Here is a 23634-nt window from a genome sequence, read left to right as displayed (position 1 = left end):
TGTTGAATGGAGGTCTTTAAGAGTTCATTGATGTGTGTAAATCTGAGCCAAGTCAGTCTTTGGAAATGGCACTTCCTCTAACAGTGCCGCTCAGTCTGTGGAATATTAATCACCCTCAATAATTCGCTCAGTGTCTGTGAGCATCAGCATTAAACCTCACAGGTGCACTAGAGAGACTGATCTGGGATAGTTTGGGGGCTTTTGGACTCAAAACTTATAGATAAGAGCATTTAAGGCAGTAAAAAAATCTTATTTCAAAAGGCTCAGCAAGTGAGTAATATTCAGTTCTCAGAAGAATCCTGTTAAGAAATGACATTTATTTAGTTTCAGATAAGTTTATTTACAAGTGTTATATCTAAAGATTGCTTTTTGATGTGCTGTTTTCTTTAAGTTGGCTCTGAAATGTATTTGGGCATCCTACTGTTGGACAGCGGGGGCGTTAAATCCAGAAGGCTTTTCAGAGAGGTCATTGCTTTTTGATACTTTACCCATGAGAAGTGTGTTATGTATTTCTCAGATGAAGACAGGATGAATAACTGAATAAACGTCTCAGATTTTTATTAGGACTTTGCTGGAGTTCTCACAGTTCACCTTACCACTCTGTCCACTGCTGCGGTTGAATATATTGGATTGTTTACTATGGAGAATCAAAGCGCAAACACTGATCAAGTAATCTGTGCTGATTTGAGCACACAGGAGAGTTTTTCATATTTATGGGAAGACTTGATGGAAATCTTGGTAAGTTTCTTTGTGATTTGGTTTTAAGTGTCTTTTTTAGTGTCTATTATTTTAGTTTGAGTCCTAAAATATATGTAAATCCTCTTTAGCTTCAGCATTTTTGTCTATTTTTCAGTTTCTGATCTTTTAGTATAGTTAATGTTTGGGATTCAATAAGTATACTGAATTTATACAGCTTTACTGACATCTAAAATGCCTTTTGCTCTCGTTTATTAAGCCTGGGTCTTGATGTGATGACGAAAATCTGAAATGAATAATGAAAACAAGACAGCGTAGCCTTTTAAATGTCAATGCGTTCAGCAAGTTGTTTTTGTCTGTACCGTTGGTCTTTTTTTTTTTTTTACCAAAGTTTTAGACATTAAGAATATTCCAGGTTCAATACAAGTTAAGCTCAATCGACAGAATTTGTGGCATAATGTTGATTACCAATAATAATAATAATTTCAACTCCTTTTCCAAATCTGGGTTAAAGTGAGTCACTTACAATGGAAGTGAATGGTACCCATTTTTGAAGGGTTTAAAGGCAGAAATGTGAAGCTTATAATTGTATTAAAGTGTTAACATTAATTCTTCTGTTAAAGCTTGTGTATTATTTGAGCTGTAAAGTTGTTTTTAAGTTGTTTTAAAAATGTTAAGCGATTTTCTCACACTAAAATCATGTTAACGCACATTGTTTATGTCTTGTGGCTATACTTTTGAAACAGTATTTTAACATAAACGGAATGGCCCCATTGACTTCCATTGTAAGTGCATCACTGTAACCCAGATTTTTGTTTCTTTTTTTGTTGTTGTTGTTTTAAAGAAAAGGAGGGATGAGTCAAAATAAATTTTTGTGTTAATCTATTCTACATTATGCCACAAATGTTGTCGACTGAGCTTAGTGTTTTCACACTCAGACCCTTTAAGTGGATCGAGTGAAAAAGGGACCCAGTTCTCTTTGCATTCACACTGTCTGAGACCTTGTAAGTGGGCTCAGATCTCTTTTTGGTCCACTTTACCAGTTACATGGTCTCAGTCCTTTTTGTATTCACACTCGTTGTCATTTGTGGGACCGAGACCACTTAAATATAGTATTTATTCTAATAATTATTATTAGGGATATATTTCATGTTAAGAGTACAAATAGCTCTACATATAACTTATAAGATAATATAAACATGTGTAATGCTCTCAAAATGAATAAGCAGCACAAGAACAGGTGTATATATTCAATAAAACTTCATTTATTCATCTTTGACATCAATGTTATATAATTCTGTATTATTATTATTATTACATATTGTCTAGATGGTGGTGGTGTAGTGGGCCAAAGTAGGTTGCTGGTTCGATCCCCACAGCCACCACCATTGTGTCCTTGAGCAAGGCACTTAACTCCAGGTTGCTCCAGGGGGATTGTCCCTGTAATAAGGGCACTGTAAGTCGCTTTGGATAAAAGCATCTGCCAAATGCGTAAATGAAAATGTATTGTTTATACATAAAAAAAAAAAAAAAAGTTATGCAACAGAACTGAATGCATTGTATTTTTATATAAAAAATACTATATTTAAAGCAAAATTCAACATTCAGTCATGGTAGATTAGTCTTATTAATGACAAACAATAAGATGAATCACAATTTATGTTTAATCTACTGAAAGTCTTGGGTTACTTCCATTCATAGAATACACTATATATTCCTATTATAATTTCGTAACTTTCTTGTGGCTTTTCAAGGCGTCCAGTTAAACCCTCAAATCTTCATTTGCACAGAACACCTTTGAGTTCATTTTGTGAGCAGTTTACAGTAGTTTAATATGCTTCCCACGCTGTCATCTCCATAGAAACTGAGCAAGCGGCTCGTCACCTCTCTCCCGTGCTCGCATTGTTATTTCCTGCGTACAGGAACCTGTCAGGGCCAAACATGTTTGGTATTAGAGCCTGGAGCACTTTTTGTTCACAATGCACATTATTAGCGAACTGAAGGCTGCAAGCGAACCGTACTCGGACCACCTCTCGAGATGGTCTCAGCTTTAAAGGGGTCTGAGATCGTTTGGTGCGTTCACATATGGGCCAAAAATACAGCGAACCATGCTCAGACCCCTGAAACGGACCAAGTTTGAAAACCCCCTAACTTGTACTGAACCTGAAATATTCTTTTAAGGTCAAAAAAGTACATAGAAAGATTTATTAATATTGTTTTGTGTCATTTAAAGCAATAAACTTCTTATTCATGAATTCATGTTACTGAATATTTGCCTGCTGCAAAAGAGTATCTTCAAACTCTGTTGAAATCATAAAACAAAAATACCAAAAAGTACCATCAAGTTTTTTGGACATTTGAACCATGGATATAACATGGTAATCTTTGAAGTAGTAGTAGTAGGAGTAACATGTAAATACCATGGTAAATGAATATGGTAATCAATCAGTACCATAGCTATATATATGTGACAAGTCACGGCCCCGCCCTCCTCCTTGTCACAATATACAGTTGAATTGATCTTTACTTTTTGTATGCATGAATGGATTTCCTGTAGAGTCTGGCAAGCTGAACATCAGTATTAATTGTGTTTATGTGGGTGACATGATTCACTAAAGCTTCAGGATGCTTATAAATACTCTGGGGAAATTTCGAAGATGAGCTTGCAGATCTTGAGATGTTGTTTTAACCTCAGGGTCTCCACTGACACAAAACAAAGGTCACGTATCTGAGTGTCGTACAATACAAGGAAGTCATGCTTCGAGAAATTGATTTTTTGGGCATCTCCCTGCATGACTCTCTTGAGCTGGATTCAGATGAGGTTGACCAGGGATATTTCTGCATGAAACATTGACTTCAGCAGGATATTGACCTCACAAGAAGGAAAGGTAAAAAGTAAAATGTCTTGCTCTTAGGCACAGTGGTTGTAGTTCATGTATCAGCCCTTGTGGGATTCAAACCTACAACCTTTCAGTTACCAGGGCAGATGTTTAACCACTACATCACAACATAGGTGTGGACAAGGGGCTTTTAAAGAGATGACTGACTCATTAACCAACTCTTTTTGCATAGTTTTTGGAAACTGGTGAAACACCCAGAAAACTAAGTGAAAATGTATGATTTGTCATTTTTTTCTGACTGCTCATTTTGAACTGGAAATAATATCTGTTTTGTTCTGTTGTGCTGTTGTTGTATTGTAGGATGGCTCCTTGGGAAACATTGAGGATCTGGCCCAAGAATATACCGAGTATTACAGCACATCTTACAGTGAAGTGTGCGAGAGAATGGAGGAATTACGCAAACGCAGAGTGGCTCAAGAGGCGGAAACGGTAAAATATGTCCCTTTTTTTCTAAACTTCTACAGCATTTTATGTTTTTCCCTGAAGTCTACTTATAATGTTAGTCAAGGTTTCTTGCACCATAAACTAGTTTTGCATAACCATTGTCCACCCTCTCTCTGACCCTTATAATTAAATGGGCTGTTTTTGCTACTGTCCCTTTAAGACATTCTTTATGTAGATGACCTCTATTATGAATGCCTTAAATCTTATGATCCTTTTAAAAATGTTGCTTCTCTTTGAAAGTGATTATATGCCTCATTTGGCAACGGAGCTTTGTGTGTGGCTAGATAAGTTATCTGAGAATACAGAAACGAACAGTTTGTCATTGGGTGTTTTGTTTAAAATGATGTTTTACTGTATGTCTCAGGGAAAGGCTGAATCAATATCATCCCTTCAGCTGCGGTTAGAAATCCAGGTGAGTTGATTAATCACAGCCCACAGTATTACTGACCCATCCAGGGAGTTGTACTTTTATATACTGTATAAAACTGTTTTGTGCTTTTCAACTTTTCAAAATTTTGTGTGTTATTTTGAAAGGTTCTAATAGTGTCATCGTTTTGTTAACTCACTTATAAGTAATTTAAATCTGTATTTGTTGTTTTGGAGAATTATAGAGTGTTATGGAGTGAATCTGCAAAATGAGTTACAGCCGAAAATGTCTAAAATAATTTCTTTTTTAGGAGTCACTGGGGCTGTCTAGTGCCGTATCTACACCTGAGGTTGAGAGAAGGTATGTTATATTTTCTGCTCTGTATTTTCAATTCTTTTTAAACTTGTCTTGTTTCAAAAATATGATAAAGGAATGCAGTGTACATGTTAGGGGCCGTTCAGACCAAATGCGTTCTTGCATTAAAAAAGCTAGACGGGGGGCCTGGGTAGCTCAGCAAGTAAAGACGCTGACTTCCACACCTGGAGTCTTGAGTTCGAATCCAAGACGTGCTGAGTGACTCCAGCCAGGCTGCCTAAGCAACCAATTGGCCTGGCTGCTAGGGTGGGTAGAGTCATGTTGGGTTAACCTCCTTGTGTTCACCATAATGTGGTTCTCGCTCCCGGTGGGGTGCGCGGCGAGTTATGCATGGATGCCGCAGAGAATAGCGTGAAGCCTCCACACACACTAGGTCTCTGCGGTAACATGCTTAACAAGCCACGTGATAAGATGTGTGGATTTACAGTCTCAGACATGGAGGATTGAGGTGAGTCACTACGCCACCATGAGGACTTAGAGCACATTTTGAATTGGACATTCCAGATTGGGGAGAAAAATCCAAAAAAAAAAAAAGCTAGACAGAGCACAATGGATGGAACAGAACGCAGGTGTCTCAAGACACATTTTTAAAAGTTCAACTTTTAACTCATGCTGAAAAACAGCTAGACATAAGTCATGTGATGCAAGTTAGAAACATATAACTAGTCCATATTTAAATAGAAAAACTATTGAATAACAGCGCAGACGGAGACAAAAACGTGTTCATGTGAACGGACCTTAAGAGGCTGTTCAGACCTGAGCGTTACTTTGGTGTGCATTTTCCATTTCCCTTTTTTTCCTAAATAGCAAATAGTATTCCTAAAAATTGATGTCCATATATGTGGACAGCGGGACTAAGTTGCGAAATTTTAAATAATGCAAAGCTATAGAAAGTCAGATTTTTTTCATCAAATTGTTTATGTTTCCAGGAGTGTTGGTTATTCATGTTTTTGAGATGTTACAGACATTACAGCTGATTTTCTGTAAAGCTTAATAAATAATTCTTATTAAAAGTAGTGGCCAGCATCCTCCAATCACTGCCAAGCATGTTAAAAAAAAATGTAGCATCATAAATTCTGAATCTATGTACTGATTATCATTGTCCGATGTCTGTCAAGCATGTTGAGTGATCCAAACATCATCTGCAGCCTGAAACTGAACTTTTGATGAATGCATTTGGCTGCATAGAAAGCTATAGGATGTTCCCTTACTCCCTATTTAGTGAATGACTTAACCTCCAGTGTGCTGTCTGTCTGTCTCACACAGTTCAAAATGCACCTTATTTCATCCTAACTCCATATAAAGTCTCTGAAAGCAACATTTTTCAGCTTTTGGATGAACCCACTGATTATCAGTGCCTAGGAAATACAATCACCGGCCACTTTATTCGGTACACCTGTACACCTACTTATTCATGCGATCTAATCAGCCAATCGTGTGGCAGCAGTGTAATGTTTAAAATCATGCAGATATGGATCAGGAGCTTCAGTTAATGTTCACATCAACCATCAGAATGGGGGACAAAATTTGATCTCAATAGGGTGATTTCCATCCAACTATTTTTATGCGTATTTTGAAATTGCGCATAAGAAATCCTGAATGGAAATGCTTGATATGCGAATACACTTTCTAAATTCACTTCAAATTTAATGCACTAGGAGGAGGTGGATTTTCTAGAGTTTCACCTTAGTTAAAATAACGGTTTATTTGCAAAACTATGACATGTTTTGACCAATCCTGCATGTATTATGAGTGTGCGATAGCTTGATGTGACTAGCCCACCGAAAGGTCCGACCTTGGCACACAATTCTTTGAACATAGTGCTTGTCATTCGGAAGTGTTTAACCCACAGCCGGTCGATAAAGTGAGTCCTCACACATAATCTGCCAAAACAGTTTTGAGAGCGGGCGCTCTTAGGTATGTGGAGATTGGCAGTGTGTGGGCATTGTAGCTATTTCAGCCCACATTATATCAGATATTACACTTATTCTGCGGTGTCTCATGGATACATTTAATAAAATGGGATACTTGCTCTAATCTTGCAAATATGTCCCCAAAGCAGGGAGAGATCATTCAGCTGCCCCATCATGATGAGGTGGCGCCCTTATGATAATGTGCATTACGTAGTGGATGGAAATGTGCAACAGTTAGTATTTTCTTAAGTGTAATGTTTAGAAATGCACTTAAAAAATGTGAAACATTTTGGATAGAAACCCAGCTAGTGAGTTAGACCGTGGCATGATTGTTGGTGCCATATGGGAAGGCTTGAGTATTTCTGTAACTGCTGATATCCTGGGATCTTCATGCACAACAGTCTCTAGAGTGTAAAGAGAATGGTGCGAAAAGCAAAAAACATCCTGCGAGCAGCAGTTCTGTGGGCGAAAATGGCTTGTTAATGACAGAGTTCAGAGGAGAATGGCCAGACTGGTTCGAGCTGACAGGAAGGTGGCAGTAACCCAAATAACCACACGTTACAACAGATCTATGCAGAAAAGCATTTCTGATCATACAACATGTCGAACATTGAGGCTGATGGGCTACAGCAGCATAAGACCCCTCCGGGTACAACTACTGTCAGTTTATAACAGGAAACTGAGGCTGCAGTGGGCACAGGCTCACCAAAACTGGACAGTAGACGATTGGAAAAACATCGCCTGGTCTGGTGAATCTGGATGTTTGCTGAGGTACACAAATGGTAGGCCCACTGCAGACTCAGTTTTCTGTTCTTGGCTGACAGATGTGGAACCCAACGTGGTCTTCTGCTGTTGTAGCCCATCTGCCTCAAGGTTCAACATGTTGTGCATACAGAGATGTTATTCTGCTCACTACATTTGTACAGAGCGGTTATTTGAGTTACCGTAGCCTTTCTGTCAGCTCGAACCACAGGACGTCAACTACCCTAAGGTAGAGTTGCTGTTTTAAATATATCTGCACTCACATAGCTACACTTTTGCTGTGTTTCTGAGACCGCAGGTACATGCTAACATCAGCAACAAATGTCAGCTGAGAGAAAGACAAAATAAAGAGAGAGAGAGGAATTCACAGGACACGTGAGCGCTACTGTCACTCTAAAACCCCTCCAGTGCGTGAAAAAACCTCCATTGTTACTGTGAGGTGTGGTGTGCAGGCGACTGCAGCATGTGTCTTTATGTGCTCTGACAGAGGGCCAATTCTAATCCACTGCCCAGAGTGCAGCATGGACACTAGTTAGTGCTCTGGAAAGACTGATACTGCTGGAAATGAATGGATAGGTGATGAAAATGAAGAAAATAATGTGGGAGAGCAGGTGAGATGGGAACACATTGTCCTATGATGAGATGTTTTGCTGGAGACACTTTTGTTGGAGTTCATATTTACTGTATGCTTTTCATTGCAGGCAATTAATGCACAAGTCGAGCTCTGAAGACGGATCGGGTTAGTACCTTATTGTGTGTCTGCTTGATTGTTGGCTAAATACTAGTAAAATAGGGGTTCTGAAAGTCATGGAAAACATGGAAATATTTCGGAATTTTAAAAATTGTGATTTCCAGGCCTGTAGAAGTCATGGAAATAATAAATACATTTTTAAAAAGTCAAAATTCCATAGTTAAAAGTTGAAATGTCTATAGTAAATGTAAGAATTTTTTGGGTATGCACAGCTCACAAATATTTTATTGATTAAAGATAGATTTTTGTGAGTGTCATCTCTATAAAATGACTTATATAAGAGTTCCTATGTATTCCAGACATCTGTTGGATGCTTTTCCTTCACTATCCGGTCCAACTAACCTATTTAAATTTTTGTGAAAATTTATAGCATAGAATTTTTATTTTTATTTGTCTACGAAACACATTTTTAAGCAATTAAGAATGTGACTTGCATATGTAAATTCAGTCAAGTGTGTTCAAATTTTTGTTCTATTCTAGCTGTTGCATAAATATCTGAAAGGATACCAGAAAAATACAATGAAACATGAAATGAATTTAAAACTTTGTTTCTAGGGCGATGGGACAGCAGGAAGAAAAACAAATCGCTCTGGCAAAATTTCCGCAAGGCGCAGAAAGGGAGCGTTCGAGCAGCACCAAAAGGTGTGTCAACCATTTTTAATCACAATGTCTTTTGATCAGGCTAAAACTTAATTGCTCTAAATTATAGACATGACCTTTGGCCTCTGGTTTCACAGGGGAGGACTTGGGCTTTGTGGCCAGTGAGATCACGATGAGTGATGAAGAGCGTATTCAGCTGATGACGATGGTGAAAGAGAAGATGATCACAGTTGAGGAAGCTCTGGCTCGGGTACGATTAATGGTGCTATTTGCATATTGAGTGATGCAAAAAGAGCATAATGTTTGGTTTGTACAATGAGGTTTATTGATTTACATTTTCCTTATGGAAATGAGTACCAAGGCTTTAACCCAAACAGGATGTTCCTGGCAAAGAAACTTCAATAGACACAATTAAGAGTGTTACTGTATGAATCTTACGAAAACATGTCCAGGTCACATTTTACCCACTAAAATCAAAAGAAAATAAATTAGAAATTATATTTGTACAATGAAAGTGAAGCTTATTTTTAGGATCCTTAATAAGTTTTTTCATTGTGATATTTTTTTCATGACAATTAAGCACACTTTCCCTCTCAAATTCTCATTACTGTAATCTGCCCTTCAAAGGCCGAGCTCATTAAAGGCACGTTCACATTTACCATTGCACATCGTAATTCTGCATGCAAAGAAGGCTTGAGCAGATGTTGAGCGCATGTGAAACCAGCAAAAAAAACGAACCCCCAAACAGACTCTTTTTAATGCTGCATTTTAGAATCCAGGAGAGTAAAGTTAAAAAGAAACTCGGTACTAAAATGATACAGTATCCTTGTCCATTGTGAATATTCAGTGTTGCTGTGTACAAAGCACTGCCCACACAGAGGTCACTGCCAAACCAAGCAACTTCCTACTGCTCAACGCGGCAAATTCGCCTATCAAAGTTAACCAAATTGAACTTCACGCGATATCCACAAGGGAAAATTCTTCACCACCGGAAATCCATCATGTAAAGTTCACCATTCCCATTGAGATGACTTTGTTTCGCCCATGGAATTTCACTGTGCGAAGGTAAATGTGACTGCACCTTAACTACGGCGGCACTGAAACTGAGAAAATTGCATCTAAGGTACTTAAAGTGTGAGTTTTATGGTTACTGCAATTTTCACACTACGTTTTCTGAATCTAAACAAAGTTGAGCCAAATCCATCTGTCACATGACAGATCATAGAGTAAGGGGCCATCTTTTTTGGGGGGGGAGGGTTTCCTCCCCTTTTTCTCTCAATTTGGAATGCCCAATTCCCAATATGCTCTAAGTCCTTGTGGTGGCATAGTGACTCGCCTCAATCCGGGTGGTGGATGACGATTCTCAGCTGCCTCCGCTTCTGAGACCGTCAATCTGCGCATCTTATCACGTGGCTTGTTGAGCGCGTTACCGCGGAGATATAGCGCGTGTGGAGGCTTCACGCCATCCACCGTGGCATCCACGCACAACTCACCACGTGCCCCACCGAGAGCAAGAACCACATTATAGCAATCACGAGGAGGTTACCCCGTGTGACTCTACCCTCCCTAGCAACCGGGCCAATTTGGTTGCTTGGGAGACCCGGCTGGAGTCACTCAGCACGCCCTGGGATTGAGTAAGGGGCCATCTTATATATGCGGTGCTCCCGCGTGAGACACTGAAAAAACAGCGAGATGCAGCGTGATTGTCAAACACATCCGTGTAGCGCATGCTTACATAGGAAAACAATTGAAAAACATTGTGGATGGACAAAATAGTGCGTTCAGTGTGAACAGTTCCTTAGAGACTCTGAGACATTTTACCTGTTTGTTGTTCTTAAAAGTGATTCTTATTAGACAAATTTTCTTTTTACCTGTGTTCTCAACAGGTTTTGTGAAATTCAACCATAAACCACTCTAAACTTCCGCTAACATGGCTCCTTTCTGTCCTTTAGCTTAAGGAATACGAGACACAGAACAAGCAGTCCAACAGCACAGACACGACTGATTGGACAGACACACCCAGTCCCTCAATGACCGAATCTTCTTTCTGTAACGTAAGTTCCCATCTCCATTTGTCTTCTCAGTTAGATTCTAGACAGTCTGGTTCCAGAAGAAAGATTACAATTAATCAAATAAAATTAATCAAATTTATATATATTGTTCCTATAGTTATAATCAACAACTTGAAATCCATATTTTTGCGTTGTTTTTATTTCAATTACATTATTCTCAGTGCTTCATGGGATTGTAGTTCATTCCCTCATTAAAGACGTTAAGTACCTTTTTCTGTTTGTCCCATTTTCAAATAGTTTTTTGCTTCAAATCAAAGTTTGTAATGTTGCAATCCACCTCGGAGCTGGTTGGTTTGGTTCATGGCTTACAACTCTTTTATAAAGAATTATGAAATCTCAATGGGTAAAATACTTCCGGAACTAAGACGGCTGGTAGACGGGCTCTATAACGAGAAGGTCCTCCCTGCCAGGCAAGAGATCTGTCTTTCCCCAACAGCTCCACACTCTCCTCAGGCACATACAGTCAGTGATCTGTGAAGTGGCAGGACTAAATAGCCATAAGCTGCGTGACACATACTTGTTTGTTGTGATTAAGTTATTGGCAGATCTGCTGTCCACAGACCAAACCCCACCCCCCCATATCCCAATCATGTTTGAGATGTGAACCATAGCATCCACCCCTGGGCTCTGTCTCGCCCCCTCTGGGCCTCCAGGCAAGGCTCTATTCATCCTCTCAATGCTGTAACCCCCCATTGTGCATTTTTTGGCCGGGTGAATGCAGGGCTGCACTCTCATCTGAAGCCCACAGCTCTTTTGTGCAGGGATTGTGTGATTAAGGTGCTCAGATGCATGGCCCATTCCACCAATTCCATTGGATGGCCTCACAATTTATTATGTTTTTCTTTTAGGATTTGGTGAAATTGTGCATACATTCTTTTGTATTCTTTTTAAGGCTAGCATTGCTATTACTGTTGCTCATACTTGGGGTTAGGGACTTTAACAAACCCCTAACTTTAAGTATTACACTTTGGTGTGTTACTCATCCTGCATCACTTGGGCATGAATGATACCTGTAATTCAATGGAATTTTATAAACAATAAAATGGACGACATGACATAGGCTGGATTCTAATCTCCCACATGAGCTCCACCATGTCTAGAGCATGTGTGCAAACCAGTACGCCATGGCTCCATCCTGGAAAATAATTTGTGTATTCATTATATGATTTGCATATTTAGCTAAGAGGACTTGTTACCATTTGCCTCTTTACAAAAGAGTACCAAAAAGTAACATGGTGTAACCATTAATGAAACCTTATCACACCTTATCATGGTACTTCAAATAATTTATATATATTAACATTCACCGAGCACTTTATTAGGAACACTATGGTCCTAATAAGGTGCCCAACATGGTCTTCTGCTGTTATAGCCCATTCACCTCAAGGTTCGATGTGTTGTGCATTGTGAGATGTTATTCTGCGTACTACAATTGTACAGAGGGGTAATCTGAGTTACTGTAGCCTTTCTGTCAGTTCGAACCAGTCTGGCCATTCTCCGTTGATCTCTCAACAACAAGGAGTTTCCGTCCGCAGAACTGACGCTCACTGGGTGTTTTTTTTTTTTTTTTTACATTCTGAGAGTTTATTGGTTTAATGATGCATCTGGAGCACAAGTTTTGGTCAAGAAAAACTGATCACTGTTCTGCAAGCGTTGTGTGTAGTTGAAAATGGCAAGTAGTGAAAACGAGCCGCTGATAGAGAAGCCCCCTGCATTTCTCCTTTCTGGGAACATTTTCTTTTTGCAGTCAGTTACAACAGCGATGGTCAAAAGATGTTTACAAAACAGGCACTGTTTGCAGACATCACTCGACATGAGTGCGTGTGGCTATAATCTATCGCGAGCGTCAATAATGCGCTTTGATTAATGGTATTAAGATGCCTTTATAGTAATACATTGATACATGATTAATCTTTTACGCCGACATCACCCAGAGAAAGAGCCGCAGGTGAGCCGAAACGGCACACACTCCCTTCCAGTGCTAATTCGGACAGACATGAAACAATAACTAAAGCATTTGGGGTGTTCATGTGGGATTTCCACATATGATTAAAATACTTGAACAGCATTATTACAACATCCCTTCTTGTATGCATTTTAATAGCAAGGTTATTCCTTCTGTAGTGATGTACAGCTTCAGAATATTGAATATATGTTGAGATTAATTTGAAGTGCACTTTATGTTGATGCATGTTGCGTATTAGTGCAGGTATTAAGTTTGATTTAGTTATTAGAGAAAATGTTTTTTAGTTAAGGACCCTGATGAAAATTAACCATGGTTTTACTATAGTAATATTGTAGTAACCATGACTGCTGTCACCATGGTTTTCTGCAGAAATCATGGTTTTGATACAATTAACCATGGTTTTATAACAGTAATACTTTAGTTTCTATATAGTAACCATGATTTTACTCTATATTGTAACCATGACAGTAACCATGTTTATATTGTGGTTACTATGATTTTACTACAAATGCCATGGTCAAGCTATGGTTACTGTTGTAAAACAATGATTGTTATTTAAGGGCAAACCTGTTGAAGTGTTTACCAAATAGATTATTCTTTGGATTTGGCAGTAATATTTTTTTCTGAACAAAGCAAATACCAAACCGTACGAACTGAACCGTGAGAAATTTGAACTGTTACACCCCTAATATACACCGATCAGCCACAACATTAAAACCACCTGCCTAATATTGTGTTGGCCCCCCTCATGCCGCCAAAACAGAGCCAACCCACATCTCAGAATAACATACTGTTCTTCTCACCACAATTGTACAGAGTGGTTATCTGAGTTACTGTAGACTTTGTCAGTTCGAACCAGTCTGGCCATTCTCTATTGACCTCTCTCATCAACAAGGCGTTTCCATCAGCAGAACTGCCGCTCACTGGATGTTTTTTGTTTTTGGCACCATTCAGAGTAAATTCTAGAGACTGTTGTGTGTGAAAATCCCAGGAGATCAGCAGTTACAGAAATACTCAAACCAGCCCATCTGGCACCAACAATCATCCATGTGATTATCTAATCAGCCAATCGTGTGGCAGCAGTGCAGTGCATAAAATCATGCAGATACAGGTCAGGAGCTTCAGTTAATGTTCACATCAACCATCAGAATGGGGAAAACATATTATCTCAGTGATTTGGACCGTGGCATGATTGTTGGTGCCAGATGGGCTGGTTTGAGTATTTTTGTAACTGCTGATTTCCTGGGATTTTCACACACAACAGTCTCTAGAATTTATTCAGAATGGTGCCAAAAACAAAAAAACATCCAGTGAGCAGCAGTTCTGCGGACGTAAATGCCTTGTTGATGAGAGAGGTCAACAGAGAATGGCCAGACTGGTTTGAACTGACAGAAAGGCTACAGTAACTCAAATAACCGCTCTGTACAATTGTGGTGAGAAGAATATCATCTCAGAATGCTATTCTGAGATGCGGGTTGGCGCTGTTTTGGCAGCATGAGGGGAACCTACACACTATTAGGCAGGTGGTTTTAATGTGGCTAATTGTAGTATATAATTGTTTTGGACCTTTTTTTTTTTTTTTGCAATTTCCCTTCTCCCAACAGGCATACAAAAGAACACAAAAGAAATACAAAAATAACAATACTAGTAAAAATAACAATAGGAATAATAATTTAAAGAAAACAATTCTGAAATGATCAAATAATTTATAAACATTTAAATCATTATATAGACAAAAATTATGAACAGTATATACTTTAACTCATATGCAAACACTGTTTTTATGGTTATTGTATATTCATTTATAATCTAAAAAATTCTACAGTTTGCTATTGTTTGCTACATGCCACTGTTTTTTAGAAATTTTTTGGTAGCATGGTACAACCGCAATTCAAAAAAGTAGGGACAATATGCAAAATGCTAATAAAAACAAAAAAGTATAATTTGTAAAACCTATTCAGCCTTTGCCTTATTGGAAAGCACTACATCAACACATTATTTGATGTTTTACCTTGTGAATTAATTTTAATTGTAATTTTTATTATACACTCATTTCAAATCAGATGATTGCAACATGCTCCATAAAAGTTGGGACAGTCAAATGTTTACCACTATGTAACATCACCATTTCTTATTAAACTTTTGGGCACTTAAGACACAAGTTTTTATTGATTTTATTTTTTACATTTTCTCCCCAATTTGGAATGCCCAATTCCCAGTGCGCTCTAAGTCCTTGTGGTGGCGTAGTGACTCGCCTCAATCTGGGTGGCGGAGGACGAATCTCAGTTGCCTCCGCGTCTGAGACCGTCAATCCATGCATCTTATCACGTGGCTTGTTGAGCGCATTACCGCGGAGACATAGCGCGTGTGGAGGCCCATGCTATTCTCCGTGGCATCCACGCACAACTCATCACGCGCCCCACCGAGCACGATAACCACACATTATAGCGACCACAAGGAGGTTACCCATGTGACTCTACCCTCCCTAGCAACCGGGCTACTTTGGTTGCTTAGGAGACCTGGCTGGAGTCACTTAGCATGCCCTGGAGTCGTGAGTTCGAATCCAGGGCGTGCTAAGTGACTCCAGCCAGGAGTCAGTACTCGCTGAGCTACCCAGGCCCCGAAGATACAAGTTTGTTAAGTTTAGCTGAATTTTCCCCCATTCATCCATTATGCAGGGCTTCAGCTGCGCAATTGTATGGGGCCTTCATTGGAATAAGCAGCCCTGATCATTGGCTCAATAGTGCAGTGAATTATTATCTGCCGATACCGATGTTTGGGCAATACATCGGAGCATCTCTAATGGTAACACAATGGTAATCTTTGAAGAACAGTACCTTGGAGTATCATGAATATAAGAATATGGCATTCATTTAGCACCATGGTATTACAGTACATTTGATACTTTTACTATACCAAAGTACCTCCATAGTACTGTACCTTCACCAGAATCCTGACAGCTGAATATTTCAACATCATATCCCAAAACATGGCCAGTTATTGGAGTTTATTGTATTTTCAACAATGACAATAGTTTGACTTTGTGTGCTAAAATTTTAGAGATGCCAGTAACATAACGTCCGCCTTCTGAAATAGTTTGATACCACTAGTGCCAAAGACTTTCAGTTTTCAGACTCCACACAAGAGCTCCACTCCACACAGATGCTCAGACGCTTAATAGAGTCAGACCGACTTATATTCTGTCTGCTCATGCTGACTGACTGTATTTGACATTTTCACTGGGTTTATTTCAGGCATTGTAATGTTTCGTACGTCTAGAGTCGCACATGTTCAGCACCTGGGGTTAAACACACACCATTGTATAGAGTATGTATGAACCGTAAATGACAGAGTAATTATTTTGAGTTTTCCCATTGCTGTGTGGCTGCCTCTTCTGTATGTGGTTTCTGAACCTAAACCACTCTGTCTCTAAAACAGATGCATTCTGGGAAATAGACAGACAGAGAATACACATAAATATTTTGCATAATGACCACTAAACTGTATAATCAAGGGCTGTGTAAAAATATTGATTTTCCGATGCAGTGCAATTTTCATTTGAATGATCTCAATATCAAATCTTAATTCCCAAGACATTGATTTATACTGCAAGGAGAGGAAATCACCTGCATATGCAACCAAATTTCACACTATGTGACTAAAGATGTCTATAATTAGCTACTGGCTGGTAAATGTCCATGTTTTACTCACCAGTGTTTGTGTAGTAAAGTGGTGAAGTACTCAGCAGCGAGATCCTTTCACTGCGTGTTGAGAGTAAAAGTTTGGTTTGACTCGTTCTGTGCGTCTAAAGACAAGATCCACACAATCCATTTGTCATTGAATAATGTCTCTTTTAATCCCTTTCTGTTCTTTACAGTCAGTTGTTGATCAAAAACAACAAAAAATATGGACCTGGGTAGCTCAGCGAGTGAGTATTGACGCTGTCTACCACCCCTGGAGTTGCGTGTTCGAATCCAGGGTGTGTTGAGTGACTCCAGCCAGGTCTCCTAAGCAACCAAATTGGCCCGGTTGCTAGGGTGGGTAGAGTCACATGGGGTAACCTCCTCGAGGTCGTGATTAGTGGTTCTCTCTCTCAGTGGGGCGTGTGGTAAGTTGTGCGTGGATCGCGGAGAGTAGCATGAGCCTCCACATGCTGTGAGTCTACAAGCCACGTGATAAGATGCACAGATTGAGTGTCTCAAAAGCAGAGGCAACTGAGACTTGTCCTCCGCCACCCGGATTGAGGTGAGTAACCGCACCACCACGAGGACCTACTAAGTAGTGGGAATTGGGCATTCCAAATTGGGAGAAAAGGGGATAAAAAAAAAAATCTATAAAAAAATAAAATAAACATTTAATCCTAATCACGCATAGCACGGATGCAGTAAAGAAGCAATTTGAGTCCTCTCTCATTAACATGCACCCATTTACAGACGCTATTTACAGAACTGCCAGTTTTCTTAAAGAGACAATACCAGTTTTTAGCACCTGTTCAACAAATCAATGTAAATACTTGTGAATAATACAAATTATGCATGTAAAAAATAAACGTGTAACCAAATATTATATATGCAATATAAATTCATATTTATTGATATAATACATAAAAACATTAAAAAGCAAAAATGTTAACAAAATATAATTAGTCAAATTAATATTTTCTTAATGTACCAAGATAGAAGGTCTCCTGTATAAACAGCAGCATTAGCTAGGAGGGAATTATTTTTATATGTGTAAGCAACATGAACATTTTAACTGAAATATACCCATATGAATCGATGTGGAACCGAAACAAAATCAGAATCGATAAATAGAATCAAATCAAGAGCTTTTGAATCTGAATTGAATTGAATTAGGAACTCTGTATTAATACACAGCCCTAGTGTAATCAACTCTTCTTTTTTTTTTTTTTTTCTCAGGCAACTGATTTCTAGCATAGTTGTGCTAGTTCAATATCTGTAGTATACCACTCCACTTTTTTCTCACATAATAAAATATAATAATTAGACTCAAAGGGCCTGGGTAGCTCAGTGGTAAAATACGTTGGCTACCACCCCTGGAGTTCGCTAGTTCGAATCCCAGGGTGTGCTGAGTGACTCCAGCCAAGTCTCGTAAGCAACCAAATTGGCCTGGTTGCTAGGGAGGGTAGAGTCACATGGGGTAACCTCCTCGTGGTCGCTATAATGTGGTTTGTTCTTGGTGGGGCGCGTGGTTGCCGCAGTGGATGGCGTGAAGCCTCCACACGCACTATGTCTCCGTGGCGACACACTCAACAAGCCACGTGATAAGATGCGCAGGTTGACTGTCTCAGACGCGGAGGCAACTGGGATTCGTCCTCCACCACCTGGACTGATGCGAATCACTATGCGACCACGAGGACTTAGAGCGCATTGGGAATTGGGTATTCCAAATTGGGAGAAAAAGGGGAAAAATCCCCCCCCCCCAAAAAAAAAAAATTAGACTCAAATGTTGTAAGTTGCCATGTAATAAGCAAGATAATGTGCAGTCAGCCGGTTGTTTGTTGTCACAAAACAATAAAATAAACCCAGACATGGTGATCAACTCTGAAGGGGTTTATTTTGTGAAAATGACCAGCAGACTTTACACTATATTATCCTTTACTTAAATCTTATTTTTGTACATTATATTTTTATTTTATGTATTTTGTCCACTCATAAGCTTTGTCCTAACCAGTTTTCTGTGCCTGTTCTCTTGCAGTCAAGAGAACAATCGGAGGATGAGCTGGAAGAGTCTGTCACCTTTCACCGGCTTCATAAACTCGTCAATTCAACTCGACGTGTGAGAAAGAAGCTTATTAGAATAGATGAGGCCAAAAAACATGGAGCAAAGTGTAAGTTACAGATGCCTTTTAAAATGGATGACTTGGACCAAATAATAAAGAAAAGCAACCAATAAGTGCCCAGCATAGATGGGAACTCCTTCAGTACTGTTTAAAAAGCATCCCAGGGTGATACCTCGAGAAGCTGGTTGAGAAAATGTCAAGAGTACATGTCTGCAAATTCTAGGCAAAGGGTGACTACTTTGAAGATGCTCAAATATAACACAGTTTTGATTTATTTTGGATTTTCTTTAGTCACAACATAATTCCCATAGTTCCATTTATGTTAATCCATAGTTTTAATGACTTTACTATTATTCTAAAATGTGAAAATTGTAATAAAGAATGAGTGTTTCAAAACTTTTGACCGGTAGTATAAGTGGTTTTAGTGTGATGAAATCACTTACTAGCCTTATCTGTGTAAAGTTATATCCAATACTGCAATTCGTTGCCATGACGACGTAACGCCTGTAAACCCTGTAAGTGATTTTACCACACAAAAATTTGTCTTAAAGAGATTTTAACACACTAAAATCATGTTAACATGTATAATGTTTTGTGGCTATACTTTTGAATCAGTGTGTATTTTAATGTGTGTAATCTGGCCCCATTCACTTCCATTACAAGTCCCTTACTGTAACAATGATTTTTGCTTTTATATATATATATATATATATATATATATTGGGGACAAGTTTACAAATATTTTCTGTGTTAATCAACATTATGCCACAAATGCTGTCTATTGAGCTTAACTTGTGTTGGAAAGACCTGTTCTGTTCTCTCTTTCAGACCCTGTGAGCCCTGAAGTATCTCCCTCCGGTGAGGAGGGTGTCTCTCTGTACTCTGGGGTGCACAAGCATCTCGCCGTGTCTCAGGGTGATGGATTGAGCTCTGTGCTTCAGGAACAGCTCTATCTGGACAGAGGCTCAAACAGTTTGACCACGTCTCCCTCCTCCAGCAGTTTAGAAACCTACACCAGTCACAAGCTCTTCAAGGTCTTCAGTAAGTCCAGCAGCATTCACGGTCTGGAGCCCATCTCAGGACCTGCTGGAGCGGTTTCAGGGCTGGACACGGGCAGCGGTTCCTCCTTCTCTGAGGTGGATGGAGACGTGGAGCCCAGGATGTCTCGCTCGATAACGGATGATGAGATGAGACGAGCCCTGAGCCCCTCAAACTACCATGGAGTGAGTGCCACCATACACACATATCACTCACACTCGGGGTGGCGAATTAACACCCACACAATTGGGTTTGAAAAAAAAAATAATTCATCAAATTGTTATAATGTTTCCGTGGTGTTGGTTATTCATGTTTTTGAGACATTATAGACTTTTCTATAAAGCTGAATAAATTATTCTTATTAAAAGTAATGGCCAGCATTATCCAGTCATTGCCAACCGTGTTAAAATAAAATGATATATTATAAATTCTGAATCTATGTACTGATTATCATTGTCCCATGTCTGTCAAACATGTTGAGTGATCCAAACATCATCTGCAGCCTGAAACTGAACTTTTGGTCGGATTTTAGGAGTGAATGCACTTAACTGCATAGAGAGCTATAGGATGCACCCTTGCTCCCTTTTTAGTGAATGACTTAACCTCCAGTGTGCTGTCTGTCTGCACTGGTCTCAAAACAGTTTGAAAAATATCTTATTTTCATTCTAACTCCATATAAAGTGTCTTAAAACAAAATTTTTCAGCTTTTGCATGAATACATTTATTCTCAATGTGAAAATGCACAGTTAATATGTAGGAATGCATTCACTAATGTTAATGAATAGAACCGTATTGTACAGTGATAACAAAATAAAACAATAACAAAATTGATATTAAAACTAAGCGAAATGACCCACAAATTTGTTAACGTTCAAAGATATTTAAAATAGCTAAAAAATTGAGGGAATAAGGTCTCATTTTCCACATATGTGGACTTCATGTCTATCAGCGCACTGACTCGCGAAAAATGAACTGATTTTTTAAAGCTGCATATCAAACCAAACTAGAGATGCAACTCTTTACAACTAAACAAGTTTCAGTCAAAAAACTTCAAGAGGTTTCTTACCAGAGGCACTTTTGTTGGGGCAGCGCCTGTGGCAGCGCTTAACGGAAATCGATGCCATGATGTTGTCACTCGATTCGGTCACCAGACGTTTAACGCTTAAATGACAATGTAGAGTGTTGTAAACAGTATACAGTCAGTTTAAATTAATTTTAATTATGCGTTGCATATAGCGAAGCCAAAATACAACGTCCATACATGTGTTCTTTAACCTCTAACAGTGCAGAAAACATGCTTTTTAATCAAACTTTTACTGTAGTTTGTTAAACAATATATATATATATATATATATATATATATATATATATATATATATATATATATATATATATATATATATATATATATATATATATATATATATATATATATATATATATATATATATATTGTATATTGTTAGGTGAGGATGTTTTAAAATGATTCTAAGAATAACTTTTATTTATCAATTAACTTCATATAAATTTCAGTAATCATAAAAAAATTAAAAATACATCAATATTTGGTGTGACCACCATCTGTCTTTTAAACAGCACTAATTCTCCTAGGTACACTTTGATTGAACTTCACTAACTCATTGTATTACAGAGGACCTGTAGCTTTGGTGGATTTGATCTCACAAACCGATCAGTGTTCATGGGCAACAGCAGCTGTGACCCCACAGTAAGGACACAAACAGCCATTTATTTATTTTATCCCACAGCTGTTAAAGCATTCTAAACACATTTTTGGTTGTTTAACATGTGTGTGTCTTGCAGAATGAAAATGGAGATATCAGCATGAAAGACGTGTCCAGATCCCCCACCCCATCTCGTATCTCACTGGGGAAGAAGGTGAAATCTGTTAAAGAGACTATGAGGAAACACATATCCAAGAAATATAATTCCTCGCCATCCGAGCAGGTGACTACTTGTACAGTATGTGATGAAGAATCTTTTGTATTGCAAAATATTGGAAGGTAAGTTGTTATTTGGAGCGATAAAACAGCAATTTCACATCACAAGGTCATTTTTGTCAAAGTGGAATGCAGTTTGGCCTTGCAATGCCAGGGATTTTTGAACACTCCTGACTTAGTCAAACACTGTTTCATTCGATGTCATAACCTTTGAAACAGTATGGTCAAGGAATGGCAAATAAGAGGAACTTTTCTGTTTGCCTAGGACTATTTTACAGAAAAAACAAATTATTTATTTATTGTCTTTTTTTATCTGGGATAAAAATAATGTTAAACTTTTTATTGTGTCCCTTAAAAAGCCATTGTAGCCAAGTAGATTCAATATTTTAAAGGCATTGAATAAAAATCTGTTTAAAATATAATGAATGCAAGTTTTTCACTAAATGAACACAAGGGAGAAAGATTTAATCAATGCATTTATATGCACTTTTATATTTATATTTTTATACAATGAAATATAAATACATAACAGCTTAATAAAAAGCATGATTTACCTTTATATATTTTTACTAAATTTATTTATTTATTTTTTGAATGAACAAGGTGTGCAAAAACTACTTCACTTACTTTTTAAAACCCACTAAATTAAGAGGAATACTAAAAATAAGAGGATTTTTTTCTGTTGCCAAGGATGAATAAAAAAAATTTAAAAAAATTATTATTTAATTATTGTCTTTTTTTTATCTGGGATACATTTTAAATAATATATAAATAAAATAACTTTCTATTGTGTCCCTTTAAAAAAACTTTCTGTATATCGGGCTGCTCTGTATCCCAGACACTCCTTTTCATAATTCTGTGCTTGGCAAAAAATCAATGTCTGACTGAGTATTTTTGTCTCGTTTTCCTGGAAAAATATAAAAAGATTTGCTTGAGAAGCAGAATGATATTTTGAAAGATATTGTGTCTTGTTTTCAGATAAATCTAACAAAATTTAGTAACACGTATGCTTAAAACAAGACGAAAAAAATAACTTGATTCAAAGGGAAAACAAGTTTATTTCGGCAAATAGTTTTTTTCTTGTTTTAACCATAAACCCCACCAAATTGAGTTCTATTTCTCTGAAACATGACTTAATATCTAATGCCATTGTGCTTCTCAAGTGATTATTTCTTGTTTTAAGGATGTTTAGGTATTTTTTACTGGAAAATAAGACAAAAATTTTGGGCACACCTTTTAATGGGTGTCATAACCAAATCAGCTTGAATGTGAGAATTTTAATCCAGAAGCAATCAAAAGTAAATTGACAAAATAGTCCCTAATTAAAAAATCTCCCGTAAATATCATAACCAATTTTCTATCATGAAATTAAAATTATTTTTAGCCCAGCATTTGTGTATGTAGAATTTGTAGAATTGGCTGTGTAACAAGTCAGGTCAATTTTGAGGTGTCTAGCGCCTCCTATGGACAGGTAAATATGAGGCAGTTAATATTAAGTATGAAGTATGTCTTGAGCGGTATGTTGTGATTCTCTTTGACTCAGTCGAGCCCCAGCAGAGCTCCAAGCAGCCCACAATCTCCTCACACAGACACAGACTCTCTAGAGAAACCCAAACTCAAAGCCGGAGGATCAGTGGAGAGTTTGAGGAGTTCACTCAGTGGACAGAGCTCCATGAGTAAGTGTGTTGATGTGTTTCACTCACTACTGTCTCATAATGTCAGCACAAAAATTGTTAATCCTTTTTAAAACCAAGTCACAATAAAATTTTACAGTGTGTTTGTATTATTAGAGACATTTATACATTTGGGTCTGGTAAAAGTATTAAAGGAATAGTTCACCCAAAAATGTAAATTCTGTCTTGATTTCAAATTTTAAAAATACTCAAAATTGTTTCATAAAACAATTGGCTTGTGCATCGTATTCAAAGTCTTCTGAACGCATACGATCACTTTTAAAATTAAAATTTTAGTTATTCACTCTAATCATAT

The 23634-nt window shown here is 38.0% G+C and overlaps 1 protein-coding gene across 1 annotated transcript in view; it reads left to right on the top strand.

Annotated features, from left to right (window-relative positions):
* LOC127410671 (SAM and SH3 domain-containing protein 1-like) overlaps positions 1-23634 on the top strand; it is a 132901-nt gene that overhangs the window by 96179 nt on the left and 13088 nt on the right. Inside the window, 12 exon segments of the mRNA XM_051645818.1 lie at positions 3897-4025; positions 4405-4452; positions 4718-4767; positions 8159-8196; positions 8764-8850; positions 8946-9058; positions 10761-10862; positions 18565-18697; positions 19478-19872; positions 21339-21413; positions 21509-21652; positions 23189-23321. Coding sequence (XP_051501778.1) covers positions 3897-4025; positions 4405-4452; positions 4718-4767; positions 8159-8196; positions 8764-8850; positions 8946-9058; positions 10761-10862; positions 18565-18697; positions 19478-19872; positions 21339-21413; positions 21509-21652; positions 23189-23321 — 1447 coding nt within the window.

This window comes from Myxocyprinus asiaticus, chromosome 20 (genome assembly GCF_019703515.2).
Source record: "Myxocyprinus asiaticus isolate MX2 ecotype Aquarium Trade chromosome 20, UBuf_Myxa_2, whole genome shotgun sequence".
NCBI classification, from domain to species: Eukaryota; Metazoa; Chordata; class Actinopteri; order Cypriniformes; family Catostomidae; genus Myxocyprinus; species Myxocyprinus asiaticus.
This window is presented reverse-complemented; position numbering and strand designations above follow the sequence as displayed.